This window comes from Pomacea canaliculata, linkage group LG3 (genome assembly GCF_003073045.1).
Source record: "Pomacea canaliculata isolate SZHN2017 linkage group LG3, ASM307304v1, whole genome shotgun sequence".
NCBI classification, from domain to species: domain Eukaryota; kingdom Metazoa; phylum Mollusca; class Gastropoda; order Architaenioglossa; family Ampullariidae; genus Pomacea; species Pomacea canaliculata.
The window spans coordinates 20047182-20074246 of NC_037592.1; the positions used below are offsets into that span (position 1 = coordinate 20047182).

The following is a 27065-nucleotide window of genomic DNA, read 5'->3' on the forward strand; positions in this document are numbered from 1 at the left end:
TCGTTTCATCTCTGATGTCTCCCCCCACATACTTCTCTTCGTTCCCTTCTTGTCACTTTTTCGACACGTTTCGCGGTTAAATGATTTGATGATCAACTTGATTTCCCAAAGGAACACGGAAATACGAAGCCGTTCAGCTATTGCAAATGTTTTGAAAGGTGATTGCTGCCTCAGCTGGAGTAACGGGAGAGGGAGGACAGGCTTCTACATGTCCAAACATTGTCCAGGGCCTGTAAATGTAACAGTTTTTCATTTGCATTTGAACATCGCAGCTACAGGGTCAACGTACAGGTCATGCGCTGCGACCCAAGGGAGCTGCAGTGCGTTGTGAAATGGTCTGATACCAAATAAAGGGAAGAGTACTTTAAAATGAATACAGTGGAACCTCTCTGGAAATCTAGGTTATATTACAGTATAATTATGTACAAAACGTAATATCAAATTTTAACAAAGAAAATTAATGTTTAAAATTTATTTCTGCTATTTTTAGAGTACATGGTTAATGAATTCTAAAAGACACAGTACATAAAACCATAATTGACATTCGATGAGGCACTTCATCTTGACCGTTATTAATTGTGTTCGTTCTTGTGTGCAGCGTTCTCTCTTTCTACCTTGTATTTTTGTTTTTTGCACTTTGTATAATTATTAATAAGTTTGGTCTTTCTTTGAAAGTGTTTTTTTTGTGTCAACCTGTTTTGAAGCATTTTGTTTTGTAAAGCGCGTTGACACGACTCTTCGGCTGAAATTTGCGTTACATAAATCTGCTTTTATGATAATTAATTTCTTTCCCATTGACGACATACTAACACCGTGTAGTAAGACAATAGCAGATGTTTATCAGAGTACAAGAGGAGAGCAGGACATTAATATGAAACTATGTCGCTGGCCTAAACATACCATTTTCAAGAAAGTAAAATTTCGCTGTTACTGCTATGTGATAAAAAAAATTACCGTAGAAACGGCATTAAATATCAGGCTACAATACACACAAGACGACATATTTTTATGAATTCTTTACCGGAAATTATTGTGTCAGACTATACACAAGAGCATAAGCTGAAATCCAGTTTCCTGACCCTGGTAATTGCAGTCTCTCTGGCAAGTATTACACAAGTGTATAGGTGTATAGGTCCACATCAGCACTCAGAACAGGCAATCATCATAACATCTGCTCAAATGTCTGCATACAAGTGGACACTCCGGAAAGGAGGCAAGAAGTATGACCATCTGCATTTATGTGTATCCTTTTCAGGAATAGACTATCCAGTAGATTGTATCTCCGAGTTGCAACCCGGATAAATAATTGCAGACAACGTGTGGTTTTATATCTAAGAACTCAAAGCCTACCACTTCTGTCTAATGTCAAATTCCTATTGGTGTTAGTGCGAGTCGCTGGCTAAACTTGCAGTTTGTAGATTAAAAGTTTGTCATACATCTTCTAGAGCAACTAGACCGAAAGTCATAGTGCTTTAAATATCATGTGTAAACTATTTGCAGAAGTTCTATGCCCACGTTAAAAAAAGACTTTTTTTCAGACAACACAGGTGACCATGCACGTCCTAACAACGCTGTCGACAGGAATTGCTCAAGTAGGCTGGTGATCACTAATTATGTCTAATTGCCTTTACTTTTTATTGCATTGGCAGATGGGACATTACATGGGGCAGGACCTCAAACAACAAGAAGGCAGTAACTCATGTCAAGTGGCTATTGCTGCCTTAGAACGACAAAGATATTTGTTTGCTCCCAAGTTTCTCGCACATAAAGATAAACATATGATTTGTAAATAAGAAAATAGAGTGAAATTAAACACTGGCTTAAAACCAGAGCCCTTAAATACAGCCCAACGCACATTAAGGAGCAGGTATGGACGTTGTGTAACCAGTGGTTCTAACAGATTTCACGGTAAACCGATACATCGACACACGGTGGTTATTGACTTGAGGACCCTTTGAACATGAGATATGACACAACACCTCACAGCGAAATGGGACCGCAAATGTTGGTGAGCAAACATCTTTACTTGCCTCCCGACCAACTGCCACCCAGGTGTGCGAGTTGTCGCCTGTCCGTTAGGCTGCTCGGGTATTTGAACATTTAGCTCTTTCGTACTCAGCATTGCATCATTCTACTTTCCTACTAATCTTAATCACTTTCCTACCTTTCCCCTAGAAATCTTCACAGTTCATAACATAGCTGTAATGAATCAGAACACCAGCAAGCTGTTTTGCTAAATGACATCCTCCTGGCCGTTAATTTGGGCTCAAAATCGTTGTTCCCATGGCCGTTCTGACTAGTGTACAAGACTTCTCCACTACTACCGTCCTGAAGTAGGTCTGTATTCTTTTATACATTTCTTTTACACTGCACTATTTTTTTCTCTTCGGTCGTCTTCTTTCTCTAACTCTAGAAGACTATGCGTGCGTGTTTGTGTGTCTGTTGGCAGTATTATGCTCTGTGTTACTGGAATCAGTGACGTTCCTATGTAATGAGCTCAAACGTCACTATAGTTGCGCTCTCCTCGTAGCCAAGGTGACGTTGATTTCTTCGATCATAACAAAATCACCAACGGTCAATCACGCTCTCCGCCTCTCCATCATACAGACCCATATGAGCGTGGCACCAGCATATTATATCCCTTTAACACCTCCCATTCCCTTCACAAATGATGGGAAACAGAAAGACGTTCAAGAATAGAAGGCTTTATGTCCCTTGGATGTCGCTCAGGTGCCAGCGACAGAAGTGACACATTCAATTGTTGTGAGAAAGACAAGAGACCCGGTTACCAGTCACAAGAAAAAGTCAAACTAATCAACAGGTAGCCACTGAGGGCGCACTGGTCAGTAACCCCGCTCTTCAAATTTCAGAAAGCGTCTCAGACGACTACTAACTGTCTGATTCAAGGGCTACTACCCTGGGAGTTCGAAGTCTCCTAATCGATTTGTATTTCTAAACATAAATCGTCCTGAATCGCTACCTTTCCAGACTATTGTTTCCCCAGCAGGGACCTCAGCTAGTTGTTATTGGAAAGGCATATAAAATTTCCTGCGATCTTGTGGCTTCTGAAAGCTTTTTGCTTACTTTGTCTTTTATAAGTCCTTCTTCATACTTATATATAAATGTCTGGGCTGGTCTCTTTATGATACATTCATTTAGGGAGGATTTATCACACATCTGTGTAGGGAGGAATTATGTCACATCTATAGAGGAAGGATTTATCACACATCTATGGAGGTAGGATTTGCCTTATATCTATGTAGGATTTATGATATATATGTAGAGAGGATTTATGACATATCTATGGAGGAAGGATTTATCGATGTAAGGAAGATTAATGACATTAGTGTAGGGGAGGATATACGGCACATCCAACTCCTCATGCACATTAAGACTGCTGCTTTCATTAGCTCTCTCCGGTCCTTGTCCAGCTTAGTTCTCACCGAGTTTGGTGTTCTCGTGATTCTTCCAGTCCACAGCTTACACCTGATGAGCTATGCTAGCGACTAGCCACCTAGGACAGAGCTAACAACCTGAGTCCAACATGAATTTGTTCAGCAGAAACGACTTACTAGTTAGTAGTACAGACCACTGACCAGTTCAGTAAATGCTAAAATATTTACGCAGCGCACGAACACAGAAGGACAACGAAGCCATGAAATATTCAGTCTAATATATGTCAAGCGGAAAGGAAACAGCAGCAACAAGCTAGAATTACTAGACAGCTTTATGCAAACATCATCTCTAAATTCGGGTGCGTAGTTTTTTGCTTATGAGTTAGAAAAGTGACAACTGAACATTGTTTTTGCACTGCCAAGTCAGAGATTTTAGAATAAACTCAAAAACCGGTCGCATCACGCATGCGCGCAAACACCCGCGACACACAGAATTACAATAAGCAGACAATTCAGCTTTTCTGGTATTGCCTCAAACTCATGAACAAAAAAGTAAGAGACCTCCAGATCAGTATTTTAATTCGTGGTAGACATCCTGCCATTGTCTCCTGTTGTCCAGTTTACATTACTCTTGCCCTTTCAGAAATGTCCTTTATTCTGGTAGTCATGGAATTTCTGTATTACTCAATTATTGTTATTAGTTATTAACGCTTTAAGTATTTAATTCTGATATTTATCAAATCTAAGTAATTTTTATATGTCGGGATACTTATTTTATAACGACACTTATTTCTCTGTATCTTTCCGGACCAGTTGCTATAGCCCTGTTTTGTTAGAATTACGAATTATTATTCATATAAGATTTTTTTACGTACAAACAAAATTCAGGGAGTTGCTTTGATTCTCAAAAATATCAGCGGGTTGAAATCTTTGACATCTCTGAAAAAATGAGCAAGGACTTTCTTCACATCAGAGTGTTCTAACTACACATCAAATTAAAACAACATTAATGTGATTGGTTCATTAACATCACAACACATTAATACAATGTAGCATAGTGACAAGAAAAAGCCCAGGCTGGACTGGCAAGAGAGAAATACAGATTGCTGAGGAACCACTTTTCAGAGAAAGGTCAGAAGTCATTTCATACGAAGAAATGAAGGGTGGTCAGTCGGATCAATAGCAGTAAAAAGCACAGATAACTCTAGGGAAACTGCTGTCAGCTCACATAGTGGCTTGTAGGATTTGACCTATCTCGGGGATAAGTCCAACCGTTGCTCAATAAGCAAACAGATGTGCACACGGCGCTCTGCCCGGCAAGTCCTTTTGCTCGGAGCTTTTCATCGGATTTTTGCTTCTAGTAGGTCGAGGACACCTGTCTGTGTATTCACATCACCAGATATTCCACGACCATACATCTCTTTACTACAGGAGCATGATACACTTAGATATGAATTATACATATATCCACAAATTATTTAAACTATTTCGAAATCCAAGTCGAGCCCCTAACTGATAAATATTAGTACAGGATAGCATTTACAATTATTATAAATAAATATAATTTCAAGGGTTTTTCTAAGTTTTTAATTGTCTTTCATGTTTTAAGTTTTGATATTATTTCAAAATATTTAAACAGTAAAATTTACCGTTTAATTTTGAATACTGCAAAACGTGTTCACAAAACGGTGGTGTGCTGCTCGTGAAGTGTAGGAACTGTATCTGGTCAGTGAGCAAATAGACTATACACAGTAAAGCATCACAAGGCACTCAGTACAGACAATTTGCTCATTAGATTGTTGAAAACTATTTCATGTCATTATGCACATGGAACAGTAAACGAATCCACTCATGCATGCAACATAAAGAAATGTGGAAACCCCTTTCCAGGAGGTATTATGGAATCGCCGTAGATGAGACCGTAGACTGCAGCTAAGTGAAGCATCATGCAACACCATTTAGCACAGGGATACAGCAAGACAGCGTACAGTATCATGCCATAAACTGAATTTCAGCATGTGGGCAGAAAGTGAAGAAAGCATGTAGAGTCCTGCCGAGAAGTTAAGGCCGCCTACAGCATCAAGCCACGAGATGAAGATACCGTGGGCGCTCGAGGACAAGCGCAGCGCCTGACGACAAGAAGGCGATAATGATCGCTAGTCCCCCAAGGCCCAGCACTATTGACAGATTAATATTTGATGAGAGTGTTCTATATCAGCGTCCAACCATTTACAACTTTCACCCGCTCTCCAACCCGCTGTCGCTTTGGGGAATTGCAAGTGATGATTCGGGGTCGAAAAGACGTGGGAGTGAGACTTACTTTGTGTTTTCATCAGTGCTGCTTCTTGAAGGTCCTCATCAGGACTCCATCTTAAAAGTCCTCCTTTGGTAAGCTGGCTAATTACTGACTGATAAATGACATGACTAATAAACCAACGAAGATAATACCATTGCTCTGAAAGTATATGGCTGCAAGATATACACATGAAACAAACAAACACACAAAAAGGTAATAATTATTTACATTTCGTTAATTTAGTTTGCTAAGAATGATACTTTATATGAGGCACAAAAGTGAAATAAAACGAGAGAATAACATCAAAATCTTAGGTTTACTAAATTATAGCTGTTCGTAAAATTACTGTTGCCAAGGAAACAGTTCTTCTGAGCGATGTTGCGATTATTATAGGAATAACAGCAAAAACAACAACAAACCCCAGTTGCTCTTACTGTCTTCATTCCTGCACCTGATTCTATAGTTTATAGTTGATAGTTGCTAGTCTATAGTCTATGAGTTCATAGTTCCGTTCCACATACGCACGATTCTATAGTTAATAAGTTTATAGACTCTTTTCACACAAGCATGCACATACACACTGTATGGAGTGATGCATTAAGATATGAGAATTCACATCATGTATATAAATATATACACAGCCTTGTTCTTGAAAAACTTTGATGGAAATTAAGGAAACAAGCATTAAGATGATACATATATAAATAACTATCACACAGGCTGAGATATATACCTTACTGTTTTCTTTCGACCTATACTAACCATCCACTAGTTAGTTCCATCTGCTTCGTCCTCCTCCAGAAGGGAGGTCTTGTGAGGCACATTCCTTAAAGACCGTTCATAACAGGCAAAAGTGCCTAAGCTTTAAATCATAAGGGCTTTAAAGCTCATTGTACTTGACAAATATTTTGTTAATATATTAGCAATAAAAGTTTATCTTAGCATGTTGACCAAGATTCCAATGTTTCAATTATTTGCTGCGACTTTCATATACAACGGCAACTTGGTCAACCGTGTTCAATGACATTTGCTCAGTTAAAAATGGTCTTGAGCTTTGTGTCCATATCTTTGCTTTAAAGACACTGATATTAATTAGAAATACGTTTGACTGTCTTTGTGTGCGTGTCTCCCTGTATGTCTCGCCATTTCATTCACATTCTACATTGCTTGATGTCTCACCCCCACCTTAACTCCTGTTCTCTAGATGTTTGTGAAAGCCCGTTTTCTGTGCAATGGTAGAATGAGATGTAGTGGACGATTAGCTACAGCAAACACACCGATGCCAGCAGCTCCACCGCCGTCATGCCAGTCACCTGGTGCAAGCTGTCAGGTATTTTGCCAGTAGAAAATCCATCTCCTCCCACATTATACAGCACCTCATTAAGAGAGCAAGTCTCAAAAATAAAATCGTCTTCTTCCCTCGCTTATTGATCATAATTTACATGGAGTCTTAAATGAGACTCAGTAGGGAGCTAAGACAGTGACATGATTTTTTTAATGGCAGCTGCTTACTATACTTTATAAGGCTAAGCAAGCCTGAGTTATAAGCAAGTTAAATTCAGACATTGATTTGACTTTTAAAATTCGCTGTGTGTTTACCTGGTTCCTGTAACTTGTTAGTATAAACATTAGCGCAAAACTTTGCCTTGTGAAGTACAATCAACATGCATTAAAGCATCCGCTAACAGTGTCAGGTGGTAAGAGCAAATGGATGCTTAGTGTGTAATGTACATGCTCACTGTACAGAACCACAAATTGAGAACTATCTCTTAAAGCAGGTAAGAAAAGTTTCAGTATTTTAAGAAACTAAACACTGATGTGTATAAACGAACGTAGAGGATATGTTTATTTTAATTATTTATTTAAATGTGTATTTTAAAAATAATTATTAAATGTCATATTATGAAATATGTCTATTAATTTTGTCCTATCTGAAGTACTTTTTTGTAAAACTCTCATGGGCCGATAAAGTGCGGTTAAGAAAAAAATCAGTCTATCAATGCGATGTTATCGTCTTTAAATTCCTATTTTTTACTAAACAGTGGAAAGTTCTGTTGATTTTTTAAAATTTTGATTTAAATAAGGAGTTTTAACGACGACACCAACAACAAAGAAGCAGGAGAAGACCGATAAGAATTAGACCTAGACGTTGACCTTTCAGTCTTCCCAGTCACCAACCGTCATCTACTACGTGGACGCGGAGGAGGAACACCCACAAGGCATCTTGTGTGTTTCGGTAGATATTTCAAGTGCACTCTCGTCTCCTCCAGCGCCCACAGGCGGACTGGGCTTTTCAGGAGAAGCTGCGAGTAGGTCCTGCGCCCTCCGCTTCCTCTCCCTCCTCACCAAGCATCCCCCTCACCTTTCCGACTCCGGCGCTGGCGTCTGCATTGACGGATAGCGAGCAAGCTGATCAACGAAAAACCCAGTCTGCATGTGAACAGTCGGATTCACTCACTGGTTCTGGTGCGGGCCTTTGGCGAAACGTGTTCCTGGATTGCTTGTTTTCAGTCACCCTTGAATCCAGCTTTGTGCCTTTGTGTTCAGGACTGTTTGTCTTGTCCTCCAGACGAGCTGTGCAAACAGCCAGGGACACCGAGCTGTGCGATTTGGTGAGCCGGCGTTTGGGCTGGCACCCACAAGACTGGTGTAGGGCGTGTGGCTTGTCATACACACGGCGCTATCCTTTGATGTATCGCTTCGTGTCATGGCGCTAAACGCACAAAGCTTCTGTTCACTGCGCGAGGTGGACTTTCGATTTCTAACTGCAGCCAAGGGTGGTGCGTCTACTGCATTTCGCTCAACGGCCAAAGGATTTTCCAGCGAACCCATGACCAGTGTTTGGTGAAAGCAGCCAACCGCTGCGAGAAGATTCAATAGAAATCCAGAGACCTTAAAAGCCAGACCCCAGCCAGAGAGAGAGAGATGTGAAGAAGGTATGCAAATTAAGCGAGCATGGCTGTAGTGCGGTCCTGCGTGTCTGCTCTCGTCGCTTTTCTTGGAGTCGGTGGATTGCCTGTTGGTGCCGCGGCATCCTGCAGCGTAATGATGTAGCAGGAAGACAGGCGAGTGCAGTCAGGGATGGGCCGTGTAGCAGCATGTATCGCCGGCCAGACAAGATGCACCGACAGTGCTTTCAAGTGTAACTAATGACACAGGACACGTGTCTTTCCTGGATTTTACATTATGAGCAGAAAACGACCAGAGAAGAGGAAATACTGACGCCTTACATTTTTCGTTGCGTGAACAGTTATATTTTAAAATGATTTCCGTGTAAAAAAATTAATCAGCTAAAATTACTTTAATCATTTCACTTTTAGAATGTGGAGCTAAGCTAGCCCAAATGTGTAATAGTCAGGGAAAGTATGTACTACACAAGTAGAACAGAACGTAAGTAAAGATTTAAAAGCATTTCACAAATATGCTTTAAAGAAAAATAAACAGTAACAGTGAATGTAATGGTCGTCCAAAACGAACTCACTTGATGCGGTGCTGAAGAGGACTGCAAGTATGTCTCCATCATATCTATCATAACAAACAGAGGGCTGTCAGCTTTTGTTTACAGTGCAGAAGCAGCTATGCACTGAGCATTTCTAGACCACCAAACACTTCAGAGTATTCTAACAAGGACATGATGGTAGACAGCGACGTCCCATCGTCCTCACTGGTCAGTCCTCACTGACAGAAGGGAGACAACTGGACTGGGCGCCATGCCGACCTCACCACCTGGCGGACGTGTAGGTAGTGAGGCAATGCTTCTACCGGGTACACCTACAGTCATGGTCAGGGTCATCGTCTTCCTCGTCGTCGCTGGAGGAGTGTGTAGTCTTCGATATCCCAATCGTTCTGTTCCTGTAGGTGAGTATGAACTGTGGATGTTGTTGTTAAACGTCATCTAGATGTTTGTAGTTCTTACTGTGAGGGAATGTGTTGTGAGCTACACCTACTATGTTTGTAGTTATAAATGAGTGTCTATTTACTTACAAGTGTAGGTTTGTAGTTATAAATATGAATCTCTGTACTTAACATGTATATGTTTGTAGATATTAATGTGAGTGAGTAATTAACCAGAGTGATTTGTTTGTTTAGTAGGTTGTGAGACAGCAAACATTGTTAACATAGACACCGAGCAATAACGGAAACGAGCAAAAATAAGTTTTGTTTTACTTTGTGTTCAATTTTATTAAAGAGGAAAAACATGAAGATTGTAAAATATTGAAATAGCTTGTGTTAATAGATGTTGATAAATATGAAGGGTAGCTTTAACTCGGCGACAAGTACACTTGATTCGGACACTACGTTAACAACCTCGGCAAGATTTTCGTCAAGGTCACTGATCTTTACACAGGTATTTCAAATTCCAAGATTAAAGAAATTCTCAGTTTCTATAATGAAGTGATTACATCTAACGTCTAGTAGAAGCATCATTGAACACCCTTATTAGAGGATTGTGGGAAAGATGAGATTCTAGATGCTAGTCTGCGATATCACTACAGAAGTATTTTCTTTACTGTTATAATTACTATCGCGATAATAACGGTTTAAATTTTGTATTAACATAAGGTGATGCTTGTTAAATTTAAGGTCAGAATAGTGATTTATAACACATTACACGCCACAAATATTTTGTCACGTTCGTTTTTAACATTTCAAACTGTTTTATTCTTTTAAAATAAAAATTATCTTCATATACTTGCTGCACTCGTCTGTTTTCTTCTTCTGCAACAAATTACATTTTGTCTGCTAAGCAGCACCTAGTGTAGTCTGCTTCAGACCGATACTGTCTTTCCCGCTCATCCTCATCTCCATGTGAAGCGACCTGAGGTCATGTCAGTGGGCGAGGAAATGTGTTGTAACGATGTTTTATTCGTCCTCTTGGTAGTAGTAACAATAATTACAGTAGGACTGGTGTGTGCAGAGGTGACTGTGTGTGTGTGATTCACAAATAATTTGTTGTCGCCTTTGCACCGCTTTCAGAATTTACGGCTGCCTTTCAAAGAGGTTGGCAAGGTTTTGCCTTTGAAGAACTTGAAAAGCTTCAATGTATCTTGGCAGTAAGGGGAGACTGGGGGTGAGCACAATGCAGGATCAATAGCGGTATGTTCACAGTTCACAGTTCACACTCAGCCCCCGCGGCCACATGAGGGGGAGGGGGCAGTGTTTTAATTTCGCTTTAATCAGCACTTGCACCAGTCGAGGAGGACATGGCGGCTCACCTGCTGTCTCGGCAAATTCGTGCAATTTCAGCGTCTTGAGGACAAAATGACAAGAGTTCACCGGGTCAATGGGATAAGAAGCTTCACAGGGAGACGTAGTCAGGCGCATCCCTTTCTAGTGGAAGAATGCTAGTAATCATCGCGACCTCAGGGTGAGAGTCTGGTATCTAGCGACTGCAGCAATGATTATGATGATCATCTCGTCCTAACTGTAGTGTACTACTCTCAGTGAGCTACCAACCTGCAATGCCTGCCGCTCAATAAGGCAGACGAGGGGCTAAGCTGGTGTTATTGGAGACTGAACTGTACATATTGCAGACTGAACTGTATATATTGCAGACTGAACTGTATATATTGCAGACTGAGTTGTGTATATTGCAGAGCGAACTGTACATATTGCAGACTGAACTGTATATATTGCAGACACCGAACTGTATATATTGCAGACTGAACTACAAGGAACTGATGTTAATGCAGACACTGCCAGCCATATGAGGACTGGGCTGGTGTTACTAGGGCTGCACTGTGAGGCACATGATTGGTGTTATTGGAAAGTGGGATGCTGTTATTGCAGGCTATACTGTGAAAATTTGGGGTGTTATCACTGTAGTACTCACTGTGACGCAGATGACTGGGGATGTTTTATTTTCTACTGTTCAGCTACTCCTATACCTCTCTTCATTATACCTTTTCCTTATTAGCTACTTTATCCTACCTTCTACTTGGTATTGCTTGGATTATTGTACTACCTGCCATCGGACATTTGCTGTTGATGACGAGTTTGTGGAACTGTGATGTGGAAAATTTCATCAGCTCATTCTGTCAGTTGTCCGCGGTCGTGTGATGGTGTCATCGCCTGATAAAGGTAATGAGTCTGCAGTGAAGCCCTCGGTTCAGTCCCAGTATACAAGTAGTGAATGTGCAGTGACCCGATGCTTTGACCTTGGCCTTTCTTCCATCTTCAATGCGCGTCGGACGCTTGACTGCCAGAACAGGAATCATTCAACTGTCTTAAAGCTTTTCCCCTGATAGGCGACTCTCCCATTCCCCTGGGATATTGTGTAAACCATTTCTTGCTGTTTTCATTGTTCTTCCTATTGTTGTATTTTTTTTTTCGTTGCTGTTCTTGCTTTATTTTATTTTCTTACTCTTTTCTCTCAACCCAACACATTTTTCTTGTTCTTTTTGTGTCTAAAGGCTTTGCCTTTGAATGCAAAAAAATCAGACGGCAAGAATCTTATTTTATATTACTGTTGGTTGACAGAAATGAGAAAACCACTGATGGGTTCACTCGTGTACAAGCTCCAGCAGTGTCCCTGTAGTGGGTGTAGTGTTCCATTTGACCTTTGCACTTTTTTACTGCCCCCTACCCCTTTAATAACTGTTGAGGGTGGTCATAGACAAATTAAAATGTGTATGTTGCTCACAAATGAAAATCAACGCCATTAAATAAAAAAAAAACTATAATGATTAATCGTATCAAAACTTGAAGAAGTGCACTCGACATAACGGGTTATCGAGGAGCACGCCAGACTTCACTTTAACCTCATCATCCAGCAAACAACAGGTCTGTCTGTCGGTCCGCCTCTTTCTTTCTCTTGTTCCTCGATTGAGTCTCTGCGTCTATCTCTTCATCCCTGTATGTCTCTCTCTTTGTCCGTTTGCCTGCCTCTCTTTCCTTGTCTGTTTGAATTTCACCACGAGACGAAGACCACCATCCCATAAAACACAGACAGGCACCTGTATACTGAATAGAATTTCTGAATCTTCATCCATTCGTTTTTCTGATATTTGCCACGGTTGGATCTGTTTGCTGAGGTTTCTGCTTGTTTGTTTACAGTCTTTCGTGTACCGCTCGATACCACTCGGCTGTACAAATTCTATTAGTATTATTATTGATGTTGAAGTTGCTGAAGTGGACAAATTTATTAATTCAATAGAGTATGCGAGGACATAACGAAAGGGGGGAAAATAACAAGGAGAACAGACCAACACTTGTGCGCAGAGATGAATGAGACCTGACATTCTGAAGATCTGATTGTTCTGAGTTAGATAACCCAGGCCCGTTACTTACAACTAACGGCTGTGACCATGAACATCACTGCCATCATCACAGATCTTCTAAACATAACATTAAATATAAACATGCACATTAAATATAAGCATACAAATTAAATATAAACACACATTAAATATGAAAATAACACGGAGACGTGTTTTTATATTTTGATATTTCATTGGATTATGTATGATATCGTTTGTCGTGATTACACTATCCGATTTTTTGGCACAGATAATTTGTGCCTCAGTGGATCTTTAATAAATAGTGATGTATTATTTGTTCTTTTCATTTGATTTCAACTACATACTGCACGGAACCACACAGATGCACTGTGTGAGGAACACACTTTCTCTCGCCATAAAGCCCAGGTACCATTATAGTCAGATATAGGTATATCTTTCTTCTCGTCATCAAAATCTTTTTGTGAAATAGTAAAAGTTTTCATTAGGAGCAATCATGGACGAAAACCTGATACCACCGCTAATTAGTTGATATCATGTTGAGCACAATATGTAAGGACGGCCTGCAATTATAACGGGAGAGGTCCGCTTGATAAAAGGCGGGGCAGACATGATCATCAATATCCTGCTACAGCGCCACCATGTTGATTCGTTTTGGCCTCGACACCCCTGGCTACATCGATTTAACATGTCCACAAGGAGAGGAGAAGGGGCTGGAACCAACAAATGTTCTACGTGACCATTTGTATGCGGCTTCGCAACATAAATGCTCGTTTTCTTAACGCCTTTCAGTTGGCCACAGGCTGGCGGTGTGACACAAGTGGTGACAAGCGAGTGTTTACTCCTCGTGAATGTGCCGTGAATAGCACTTGCTGTCATACTTACAGTTAATGTGTTTATAATCGAAACCCAAGTGTCCCATAATCACGCAACTAGTTTGCTTTTCTCGGTATGTGAAACTGAAGAACATGTCGAGATCTCCTTTCTCTGGTAGTCTTTGATGCCATTGTAGAGGTAGAGCACTAACATTGTTGTCGGTGTGAGGTAGAGCACTAACATTGTTGTCAGTGTGAGGTAGAGCACTAACATTGTTGTCAGTGTGAGGTAGAGCACTAACATTGTTGTCATTGTGGAGGTAGAGCACTATCATTGTGTCAGTGTAAGGTACAGCACTAACATTGTGGTCAGTGTAGAGGTAAAAGATAAAGATCGTCTCTAACCTTTCAGTCGTGGAAAGGGGAAGGTGTAGAGAACATTTCTTGTCGATGGACGGAAGGGACAGTCTGCCATCCTCTGCCTTCTTACCCACCTCTCCATGGCGACAGGTAGCCCTAACCTACAGCTCGATGGGCTGGCGGAAAGTTCACCGAGCCAAATGGGTATCCAAACGTTCGTCTCCAGTCACTAACCACTCGGCTATCCGCTTTCAGGGTAGAGCACTCACAGTAAGTGCCCTCGGCGCCATCTATTGACAGACAGAGAGCTGTAGTAACAATCACGTGGGTTGCTGTTTGCTGACGTGCAGTCGTAGTTGACTCTTGCCCAGTGTCATCACCGCGGCTGGCCACTGCTTCCTCTTATCTAGCATGTCCCGAGTCTGTTATCATCATTATGATGTCGCTAGTCTGTGTTCATCTGTGTTCACCGGTCTGTTTTTTTTTATCTGTCATCATCATTCTGGATTATCAAATGGGACAAAAAAAAGTGGCAATAATATAGAGAAACTAGCATGGTGGACACAAGAAAATTATCTGCTCCATTTTACATAGTAACGTGAAATCAAGCTTTGGTTGTTGTGTTTTTTTTGTCCATAATGTAAGCTGAGTAAATTCCGAAAAACAAACCTGCATTAACGACTAGCTGGAACATCACGGCAGAGTAAATGTCCTGTGCAGACACAACAACTGCAGTGCTATATCATTTCCATACAGCCTGAACATTGCATGACCCACCCTCAGGAAAACACCAGAAAGTTTACCTAAAGCTATTGTAATGTTCGTCTTCAATACGTGGATACATACAGCTACAGTGTTGTCCTGTTCATCTACAAGTGCTTTACCCTTCCCTACTGCAGGCAGTGTTCTCCAGATGTATATAGTCCTGGAAGTAAGCTAAGGGAATCTTGCAACAACACTAGCCCTGACTAGAAGCACAGATGGATAATACAACATTTGTTAAAGAACTAAGGTAATAGGTAATTAATACAGTAAGTGGCAATATTTGGAAAAATAAACCTAAAGAAAAAAAATCTTATACCGTGCTTTGAAACGTTGCTGTTGAGACATATATCTCAAACTTTTGTTACGAATGTCTGCTAAATGTAAAGGTATTTTAGTTCTTCTCTGTTCTGTGTCGGACTATGTTCTTTCTCACATTTGCTCCAGATGTTAATGATATATTTTGGTTTTGTATGAATATTCTCTTTGATTCGATATTTAAATATTTTGAGTATTTTACTTTGTTAGTTTGCAATTATGTCTACTTTAAGGCGGTTAAATGCTCTGCAAAATCTATTATTATCAAATTATTTTAGTGGTGATTGTCTGCAAGAGAAAAAAATAAGTTTTTAAAAATATCATTCTGCTAAAACTTGAAGCTGTATTATTTTGAAGTAAGTCTTTATTCCAGCTAGTCCTTTGAAAAATAAACAAGCGTGTGACCAGACTAAAATTCCACAAAATTATTCTCGTTTTAAAATATTAACTGGCAAAATGCCCTCAAGACTTTGTACTATTTTCTCTATCAAAATAATGAGAGGGTCGCTCAAGCCCGATATTCCTCTACCGAGAACTTACCTACTCAAGATGAACCTGAAATGCTCTGGGGGTTAGAAAGACGAATCCAGTCTGTACAAGTTAGTGGGACTCTTCAAACACCTATTTCAACCTTTGATTAATCACCTATTACTCGCATCGATAAAAAAAAACCAAACATGTACGACATGTTGCTAGAACTCTATCCTTAAAAAAAAAAATAAAATAAAAACCAGCAACAAAAACAAGCAAGAAACAAAATCCTTTCAATTTAGATATCAACTACCGTGTTTGAACATATCATAATGTCTCTCATTAATTGCATTGTTTTCAATTGATACAGTGTTTGTATTTTTCTTCTTAGACCGAGGGCTAGATGTAAAAAAGCATAACTTATGATTATTCTGTCACCCTCGTAAATATTTATTTGTCATTGTGAGGATTACTCACACGTCCTCCGCTTAAGGATTGTTCGCCGAAAAAAATATTCACAGATGATTTGAGGGCAAAATTATTTTCAGATAAGTCGGTCTTCTCGTCATAAGACAGATTCTCAAGTTCTTACATTGGTTTTGAAAAAAGGCAAAGACTTCTTTTCCCTTGACATCTCACTGGGGAACTCCTTATTAACACATGCTTCAAGCTTTGGCGCCGGCGCAATCTTCATTGACGCTAGAAAAAGTTAAAAAATGAAATAAATCACAACTCATTTTCATAATAAAATGACAACAACTTTTATGTCCTGGTAACTTACAAGTCTGAGCTTGAACAGACCATTCTCTAAAGGTCTTTGAGAGAGGTCACACTACATGGAAGCTCTGACATCACCGTGACTTGATGACACCAGCATTTGTGAATCACGGTGAAGCCTTGTAACACGGAAATGGGAGTGGAATGTTTGCTCAGATTTTAATTAAAATTGTTTTATGTTGAGCTTAGCCCAATCATGCATCAGAAGTTATATAACAATGATTGCTCTTCGTTTCTTGTCTCATCTGATGTCCTCTTCTTTGCTGTGGACTTGGTGAGTGGTGTGACGGGCCTACCACTGTGGCTTGGGAATGTAATGTCACTTCCGCTCGGTGGCTGGGGTTCCTTTTGACGGAAGACTTCACATCGACGTCCACAGGCGACAGTTCTTGTTGACCCTTGTTGATGACTGGACGTCTGTGTGCTGGGGCTCATTCGTCATTCTCGTGCGAGTGTGCCGTCTGTGGGAGATGTTTGCAAGCTGTATGCTTTCCTGCGAGTATAGTTTGGATATGTGGGCTGCGGATTGTGTTTTATGATGTAAGTGAAGTCTGTACTCTTCTTCAGCAGGGAGTACACAATCCGCTACATACCTACATACCCTGTAACTCCCCATGATAATGACTTTGCTTTCCTGTAATGCTAATCGACACTATACCTATACATGGATTAGTAAGGTTTGAGAGTTAAAGAATCTGCAAAGGAAGACGAGCAGGCAAACTCAAGGACAGACGAAAAAGTAAAATAATGGATTACAAGAGTAACTAGCAGCTTGAATTCTGTTATATACACCTGGTCCAAAGTTACTGGGGCAGCCCAGAGTGACCTCAGAGTCTGTTTACCAGCCAGACACTTCTGAAAGTAACTGCAATTCTACACGACAGACATGTTCTTTCGAACGAATGTAGATCGTTATGTAAGCTTGAACTTTGATTGTATGAGAGTTTATTCGGAGAAGTGGTTATGAATGTGTTCGTATTGTTCTTTTGTTGTTTTACTTTCTTATAGAGATCCATCTAATTGCCTTTTGTGATAAATAAAGTGTTATCTTCTCTAGTAGTCTGTGGATTTTGTTTGAATAATGATGTAATAGTCACTCATCACAGTGTCACTCATCGGCCAGTCATCAGTTTCAGCCAGCTCCAGTCATATGCATCCTGTAAATGTTTTCTTTTACCTGCTCTTTCCCGAGAGTACTTCAGATATTATATTCAATTATTATTATTATCTCATGATGCTGTTTTCATTCGTCTAACCTGGCGGTTATACATAACAATCGGCATTGAAGAGAGATTTGATTGTTTGTTTAATATCAGGGGTTAACATTTTAGTAAACAAAATCTTGGACCTAGATAATAGATACTGACGTTTTGAAATATTTCCTCTGACAGTTTCTGATTTCAAAAGAATAGTGCCCAACATGGCTCTGGCACGGTTCTTTTTCCGTGATGGAAAACAAACTGATCCTAGTTTGTGGTGGGGCTGGATCCATTTAACAAGAAAAATCTCGAGCGACGCTGAGAGACTGTTTAACACTTTAGCTGACTGGCCAGCCGGACCCTGATTTATAGCCATCTGTAATTTGTAATCTGCAGGAAGCACAAGCTTGCAATGTGAAGACATTCTAGCTGATGGTAATGATGTAAGAGACTTGTCTAGCCTGAGGTCCATCTTTTAGAAAGCAGGCTGCTCTCTGTGATCTGCAGAAGCTTCTACTTCTAGGAAATCTTTATTCAAACACTTTCATTAAACTGCAGTAGCACTTTCTATTTTTACAGAAATCGTTTGGTCCAACAACTTTGTCAACGATTTCCACATGCAGTTGTAGCATTGAAACTGTGTTGCCTCTTATAACCTTATCCTTCGTCACGCAAGTTTTGTTTATCTGATTTATCCCTTCCGCAGCTTTTTGTCAAATTAAATTAAACTCTTGCGCCTGAAGGTTTCCTATATTGTCTCTCTACAACAAAACATTGCAGCCCCGTCAGCCATCTCAGAGCTCTGTTTTTAGCTGCTGATGTAGGTAAACGAGTTTTTTTTCTGAAACCCGAAATTTCGAGGGAAAACAATTTAGCGCATCGATATCTATTATTTAAGCCAAATTGGAGTGTTTCTTTCAGCATTCTCTTACAGGCGCTTACATTCTAGGACTAGCGAGCTCAAACAGAATTTTTATGAAATGGAAAACAGAACTGTGAAACATCTGAGAGGGTCCTATAAATCGCATATTTAGGAGTTTTCAAATTTAGTCTCAAGGATTGTTGCAGCTGCAAATTATTGTCTCTCAGATAAAGAATCGTCAAGGGCTAATTATAAGGCTAAGGTAGACCGCCATGCCAGCGACTCGTGCTCGTGCATGTCTGTTAGTCACTCTCGCTGCTTGAAGGCAGTTAACTGGAAGGTTCTCACACGCTGCATCGTGATCTGAATAAGGGTCAAGGGGTTCCCTCTGTTGACTAGTTTGCTTCAGCCTTATAATTTTTACACATTTGCATAAGCTGGGACTTCTTTTATGGATTTCAGCATCTGGATGCCACTAACACTGCTATTACAGGTTGCAATGCAACCACACACACGGACACGCACACACATCCCGAAACATTTCCTGATTAACTGAGACATAAAATTGTTGGTGTTGCGGCTGATGATGATAGCTATGGTTTCGGTGGCTGTGGTCGTGGTAAATGTTGCCATATTTTTTCTGCTTCTCAGACTTTGAATATTTCCCCAAACTAGTGCGTATTGGAATCGCTGACTTCCACACCAAACCTTGACTATTACGCACTGGGCTTATGTGCGTACATACATACATTACTAGTAACGGGGGAGGCTGCGCCTTTCACATCCTCTAAGCTCCTGACACCCCCAGCTGCCACTTTCAATGGACAGTCTGCACGGAATCGAAGAAGAGAAAAAGCCAAGCGATCTCGAGGGAGCTGTGGCGCCCAGGCAGCAGGGAGGAGGATGGTCTTTTCCGAGAAGCAGCGAGAGCTAAAGCTAATGTGTTAACTTTGAACACGCATTTCCAGCTAGGCACCATGCGCTTGCAATACATTTCTCTTCCCCCGCTTGCCATTTTCTGTCTGATTCTCGGTTCATAATGCCGCCAAGCTCCTTATGAAATGGATAGCCTTATGACAGGCAGAGCTCTCAACACTTCCTGACACCCTCTCCAAAAAAATTGAAAATAACAAGAAATATGTAAAACATTTTATTTTATTTTTTTGTTTGCTTCTTTGGTTGTCATTTTACATATTTTGCTTTAACTACAAGAATAAAAACATGCAATATAATCATTTCCTACAGCCTCACAAACTTAATTTCATGCACTATAGCCATTAACTACAGACAAACAAGCTCCTGTAGAAGCAGTAAAACCAAATAGCTCAAGACAGGGTTGGCATCCAACTTTACTCAGACGAATGCAACGAGAGCTTTTGTCACCTTTGACCTGTAGGACCTACTCTCTAAGGTGTCTCACAGTATTTCAGAATATTTAAAAGCACTTAGACTTTATCTTTCTGTTATACAATTGCACAGGTTAACTTCAGTTGATGTAATCGTTGGCAATCGTTGTAAAACAGCACAGAGAGTTATATATATATATGTTCACCTACGTACATATTACTACAAAACTGCCATGCAATTTCGCTTTGCACTGTGTGAGTAAAAGAAAAAAAAAGAAGTGTGTTAGAACAATGAAAGGTTAGAAGTACGAAAAAACGTTTGTTACAGGTAATAATGTTTTGTCATATCATTCTCATACTTTGCTAACGGATACTCGATATCGAAATTATTCTTTATAGTCATCTAAAATAAAACAGTACCTCGTAACTAAGATACTATAAAGATGTTATTGCTAGAACTATAAATATGTATATGTATATCGATGTATTATACAGCTTATACTGAAGAACGACATGCTTAGATACTTTTTGTGAGAATTTTGCAGATACTGCAAAATTCTCATATAAAAACTTATTTAAGTAAAATATTTTACAAACAACATATGAAACTTCCAGTAATTCTCATATAAACACTAAAAAAATTTCTTCGACAAAAACACATAGGTATATGTCCTTACAGCCAACAGGCTGCAATTCAAAGTCCTCAAAACCCCTGACATCTAAATACTGTACCTATCGCCAGTCTCGTTTGCTGCTGACAGTTTGAACTATATTCTCTAGGTCTGCTGTTCGACCACAATTCCGGCGGTCTACCCGAGGCGTTTGAGGAGCAAATTATGGAACTCAACAAGGAGCCCAATGTCTTACGCCTGGTGCACCGAGTGCACGCTGTGGACGCCACCGACAGTTTCGACGTTTCCAGAGCCTGTGAGTACGCCTTGTTGATGTCACGAGTGTATCTAGGAATCGATGAAATGGATCTTACATAAATCAACAAAAAAAAAAAATAAAGAAAAAATAAGAGTGGAAGTTAACAGAAGGCAAAAAAATCTACCCCAGTTTAACAATAATAAGGAGGTGTGTGTGTGGTGGTGGGAAATTGGTATTTTACGCCGAGTCAGCAACTAAGGACATATCACCGCAGCCAGCCTTGTGAACAGACATCACATGCAGAGAAAGAATTAGCCTGCCTGAGACGAGAGCTGAACCCAGAACATCCAATCCTCACAGTGTTGGTGTCAGGCTCACCGGTGTTCCACGGGACCACCTAACAATAATAACAAAGAAGGAAAGAAGAAAAATGATGACGATAGTTTATGATGAATAGTGTAGGTGATGACGTTGACAGTGATGAGTGAAATAAAATGAAGAAATAAAGGTCAGCATTCAATGAAGTTTTATTTTATTACAAACTGACTCACATATGTACACATAGGTCAACAGAGCTACATTGCCGCAGTCCATTTTAAATAACTCAAACCTGTAAAGCGATAATCACTAGAAAAACCCAATCAAGATTGTGGTGGCAATGAATATTTCGAAAGTAAGATGGCTCCGACTCTGAGTGTTGCAGCAACTACAGTTACAGAATAAAACAAGGAAGCGCAACACAGACTTTATGTAGCCTGCAGCTGAGCGTGCACCATCAATTATTTATTTCACCAGGCAAATTATTCAGGGGAGGTCAATCTGCAACTAAAGAGTGGTGCACACACTATTTCTCACATTCGTTTCTCAAACACTTTTGAGTGCACGTGGTCTTCAGTTAATTGCGGCTTTCCGTTTCATATCAAGTGTGTGTGTGCTTACTTTTTAATTGTCCTATGTCTGTACATAAAAAGATATTTTCGTGATATTCTGTTTTGTCCAGTGCTACATGGCTGCAATGCTTAATACATCGTCTTTCTAGAACCGTGAATAACCTCCCGTGAAAATCACGCGCCTAATTCCTTCCTTCGCTCTGCACAACTGCCTTAACCTCATTTCTGTCAAATGGCTACGTAGTTGGGAGGGTATGTTATGACATCACTGCCTACCCCACCCACCCTGGAGCACGTGTCCTGTCATATAGCAAGTGCCATATATCTCAAAGTTGGCAAACCGTGAATTTTATCCTTAAACTTGTGATTTTTGTCGCTTTCTGTTCTTCCAATTAAAGTTTTCTTTTCAAAAAACTCAACCAAACAGGAAACTTCCTTTTGGAAAAAGTACAGCAGCAAGAGTCCAGTCGTTTCAGCAGCATGCATAACTCAATGTCCGAGTCTTAATTGCTTGCAATGTGCGGACAGATGCTGGCTTGCCTCACTAAGCAATCAGCGAAGGTTGTTTGCAGTTTTATCTCCCTTGTCCTTAGTGTGCTCGCTCCTGTCTGCTGGCGCCATCGTGCTGTTGGGTCACGTGGGAAAGCCAACCCTCGCCACCATTAAGGCCTACTCCGAGAGCCTGGAGGTGCCTTCATTTTTTTGAACAACCCTTCTCATCCACTGGAGGGAGCGGACTCCGCCAGGCCCAGCTTCCAGTTCTACCTGCAGCCCAGCATTTCTAAGCGATCGTAGACATCGTCCAGTGGTATGAGTGGACTAGTCTCGTGTACATTTACAACACCAATGAAGGTAATGACCAGTTTGTAATGTTATTTAAGCCAATGTCGCTTATGTATTTTCTTAGGAAACATTGGACATAGACATAACAGTGGACATAATTACTCAGACTGAGTTGTCGTTGATTAATTTCACACGTAAAGCGCTTCTTTTCATTAGTGACAGGTGTATGGCATCTTGAATATGTGGGTATTACACGACCCAGAAATATTTCTTTCAGTTAAATAATACAGCATCCCTCACTACATGTGCTTAGATGTCATTTGACATGTTAATTATGAAGCTAAAGTACCCTACGCAGGTAGGGTGAAAACTTTGTGATGGTTGGTAGAGGTGGGGGAACCAAGTGGCAGTTAAAATGAAGTCATGGGAAGCAGCAACGTCAGCGCTGGGCCCCAGGGCAGACAACTCCCAGTAAAATTACCGTTGGTAGCAACACAATTTGTTTTCCCACGTTGCATGGCTGACTGGTAATGAGCGCAAGGCGATGCCGCTCCTGCCTCCATGGAGGGCGCCTGTCGTTAACAACATCGTTGTATCAGCTCATCTGCTGTTTCCGCTGGATCGCATTCCTCTGTCGTTTGTCTCCCTTTATCAGACTCAACCGTTCTTCTTATCGCCTCCTCTCGTAGGTCGGCGGTGGAGAGATCACATTATCGATAAGTTTATATTGACAAAGGAAAGACAGTTTGTTTATTTTGACTGCTTAATAGTTTATTTAAAATAAAAATTACAAATGAAAAAACTAATTGTTTGATGGAGGATATTGATATTAACCGGGATGTCTACGAATGCAATAACACTGGTTGCTAAATTTAGACTAAGTGTCAGAAGAATCAGATTTGCGTAGTGCAGTAATATTAGTAATATCGAAGACTAGTAAACTTAATTTGAGTTGCATTGACATAGGTACTGTTGCTGAAAGAGTAATGGTATTAAAATTATAAAGCAAAACGAATTGCGACGTAACTCGTGGCTGCCTGAAGTAATGGCTGGGATACGAACTCCTGCCATTTGGCTTTCTGATCCACATCTAAAGCATACCAAGTCCCTAGAGGACAGGGATGTCAAGTGAAAATGTTTCTGATCAAGCACGTAGGGGGCTTTTCAGGAGAATGAACACTACTGCTAAAGCCTGCAGACATGATTGGTGAGTGTCGCCCTGTGGTCTACAGTCCAGGCCGCATCCCACCATTAAAAGCATTCGCGATGCGCCGAACACTCACAGGATCATCAGATTCTCCCTGGAGAAATCACGTGTCTTTGTCCTCAGACAAGCAATATCCCAGCCAGTGCTCGTTCTTTACCTCGCACCAGTTCAAATTTGACTGATAACATGCAAAACCTCAAAGCCATAAATAAGTAAAATTCAAATACAATTTTGCCATCAAAGTTTCTAAGGTGATGATATATGGATATATGTCACTTGAGGCACGCTCTGTGCGTCTGTTGTATTCATTGTCTCTTGTAGCGCATTTCATCATTCTTTCCTTCAGTGAATTCTCTTGTTGTTGTGTCCACCCCGTTAATCTGTCACAGTGGTCATTAGCTGTAACGATCCGACCTCCCAATAAGTTTTCGCTTTGCTGCGCACCGATACCATTTTAGAGTATTTATTATTTTCTCAGTATATTTATTATTTTCCAACACTTTCATTTTAACAGCAATTTGGAAACATATTCCGTGTGAAACAGAAGAACTATCTTTTTCATTCAGTGATTAAAAAACGAATTGCTTGTTGCTATAATTTAAAAATGGCTACTTTATGAATAACATTTTATTACAAGAAGGTAGCAAGAGCAACTAACGAACAGAGTGCAAGAAGAATGTGATCTCTGATACCATTGCCCTGTACGTGTGCCAGGCTTATTCCGTCTGGAGCAAGTGCACGACTACATGCACGACTACCAGCAGACGCCAGAAATCACAGCCCGTCACGTGCAGAACAGAACAGCGTGTCTGCACCTCCTGCACTCCATGCACACCCAGGACCGCGGCAGAGACATACGTGTGGTCATGGACGTTCCCCCAGAACATGCGCACTGGGTCATTAATTCCATAGTAAGCAAATATGTGTTGTGTTGAACAATTAATTCTACCTTTCTTTCTTTCTTTTCTTCCCGCTTTTTTTTTTTTATGCCCAGTTCTTCAGTTAATTTCCGTGCTTCCTTTGGCGCCTTAATCGCGCCTCTTTCTATTCTTTGTCTGGTGTGTGTATGTGTGTGTTAGTGTGTGTGAGAGAGAAAGAGAGAGATGGATAAAGAGAGAGTATGTGTACCTTCGCGCCTTTGTGTCTGTAGACCGTAACACAAGTGTATCATTTTTGTGAATAACCAAGTGGTTTCATCTATTTTGTATTGTGAAGATGAAACAAATTGGAGTAATAAACACAGCAGTCCTCCAAAAGCGCTTGTGATGTTTGGAGGCTGACAGGAGACCCCAGGAAAAGATTTGATTTGCTTCTACTCTTGCTGCAATACTGAAAGCGATGTGCCATAGCTCTATCAATGTCTCCTCATAAATTTATTAACCCTTGCATATCGGATGTTGGTAATTTAGTTTTGTTGTGGGTGTTGGGCACTATATTTTGATATCGGATGTTGGCAATTTTATTTTGTTGTCGAACGTCTATAATTTTCTTTTATTGTCGGATGCTGGGTGTTTGATTTTGTTGTCGAATGTTGGTAATTTTATTTTTTTATTTAAAAACCAGCCTGAACGGTCTTGCGTTTTTTCCCAGATATCAATAGATAAAGGGGATATAAACCTATCCTGTAAATTTTAGCCTCCAAAACCCATCCGTAAATTAATTACCCGCTAAGATTGGCTTCTGCGATCAAAAGCAAATATATGTAAAATTATAAAATAATCTTTTGACACTTTATAACACTCATAAAATGTTATGGTATATAAATCAATGTTAGGAAACTTATTACCCATTACGCAGAAAGTAATCGTTTATTGAAATATTGTAAGCAAAAGATTAGGATAATTTTGGATGTACTTCTTCGCCATTTGTTTCTGTAGCCAGTTTAATTTTCATTTCGCATATTTTAATGCATCATAGTACTTTTTCAGGTAGAAGATAAATCAATATACAAAATTCGATTCCACTTCATCTTGCCTTATTTGGTAAGTACCCTGATCCTAAAAAGACACTTCGTTCACAAGTATACAGTAAATGTTTCTACTAAATGAAGTTTTAGGGGGTTCGTTCCATTTTCACTGTGTACATTTTTCAATAACAATTTTAACATGTATGGACATTTCAGAGTACTTAAATCCAAAAATATTGAAGTAAAATAAAGAACAATAAAGATGATGTTTACAAAAATATCAGTGCAGCTTGTAAACGTGCATAGAGAGAAGGGGGGGGGGAGAGAAGTAAAAATAATTACCGACAAAGCAAAATATAGGAGACAAAAACGAGTAGAGAAGGAGTAAGAGAAACAGCTTTGTTTCTTTCTTGCACATCTGTTACAGTGTGTGTACATTATGTACAGAGTATGAAGTACATCAAACTTCGAGCCTACAAGACAGGGGGAGTCAATATCACAGGCTTTGAAATTTTTCGTCAAACGGATGCACTAATGCGGTCCTATTTCAGTGACCCTTCATCTCAGAATAATGTAAGTAAATATACTCCAGAAAACATTTTTCTAAGGCTCTAAGAAAACAGCATGGATCAGTATTTATTACCAATCAATTGGGACAATGTCATTCTGTCTTTCACTGTCAATATAACAATAAATAAAATGATAACATGTCGACAGGTGTTCTCTGAAACTCAAATGATAATTTATTTTTCCTGCTTTCACCGTTCAACCACTAGAAAAAATACAAACTGCAAAAAAATCTGTTTTGCCGGCAACAGACAGACAGCGCACTAGCAAAGGATGCTATCAAGATAGTCACCGAGGCGCTGTCCGAGCTCCAGAGGCACCAAGCTCCTCAGGGTCGGTGGCACCTGTTGGACAGCGTGCAGCAGTGGCAGGACGCCAGCAGGGGCAACGGCATCACCTGCTCTCCTCCCTCCACCTCCCGCTGGCGCTACGGTCGCGACCTGGCCAAGATCTTTGCCGAGGTTCGTCCTCCCTGACACACGGACATCCTGTTAGCATGTCTTTAGAAGAACAAATGTTTGGGTAGTAAAGGAAGACAGTTATGGTGGTAACTGTGCAAAGAAAAGGGAAGTAAATGTAGCAGCAATGAGTTTAAGCTAAACGATGTAGGGATCTTCTCCTGCAGTCTCTCTGGTGACTGATAGTACCTTACCTTATAGCACCTTTACTGTAATTTACACCTCAGGACTTCCCACAGTTTGCAGGTTACTGCCGTATTTTTTAATAAACTGGTACAACAACTTTTATGTTTGCAAGTTCATTACATTACCAGTAAATCCATTAGTAAATATGAGACTATTTAAAGTATTGATAAAATGTATTAGTATGTATTTTATAGAGGGTTTTAACTCCCCTGTGAGCAAGTCATTCCCTGTCTGTGCAGCATACCTTCACCGGAAGCAACGGCAAGATACGCTTTTCAAAGAGTGGTCAACGCTCAGGTCACTCCTTAGACGTCATAGAGGTCAGCATGTACAGGGGAGTGGCCAAGGTGAGCGCTCTC

General features: G+C 40.3%; 1 protein-coding gene across 1 annotated transcript in view; it reads left to right on the forward strand.

The window, feature by feature from the left end:
- The first annotated feature begins 7808 nt into the window (after positions 1-7808).
- Positions 7809-27065, forward strand: part of LOC112559485 (glutamate receptor-like) — a 31394-nt gene continuing 12137 nt past the window's right edge. The window contains 8 exon segments of the mRNA XM_025230780.1: positions 7809-9549; positions 20620-20766; positions 22193-22451; positions 24304-24500; positions 25518-25571; positions 25943-26068; positions 26314-26523; positions 26946-27053. Of these exon segments, the coding sequence (XP_025086565.1) occupies positions 24336-24500; positions 25518-25571; positions 25943-26068; positions 26314-26523; positions 26946-27053 (663 nt within the window). The 5' untranslated portion in view covers positions 7809-9549; positions 20620-20766; positions 22193-22451; positions 24304-24335.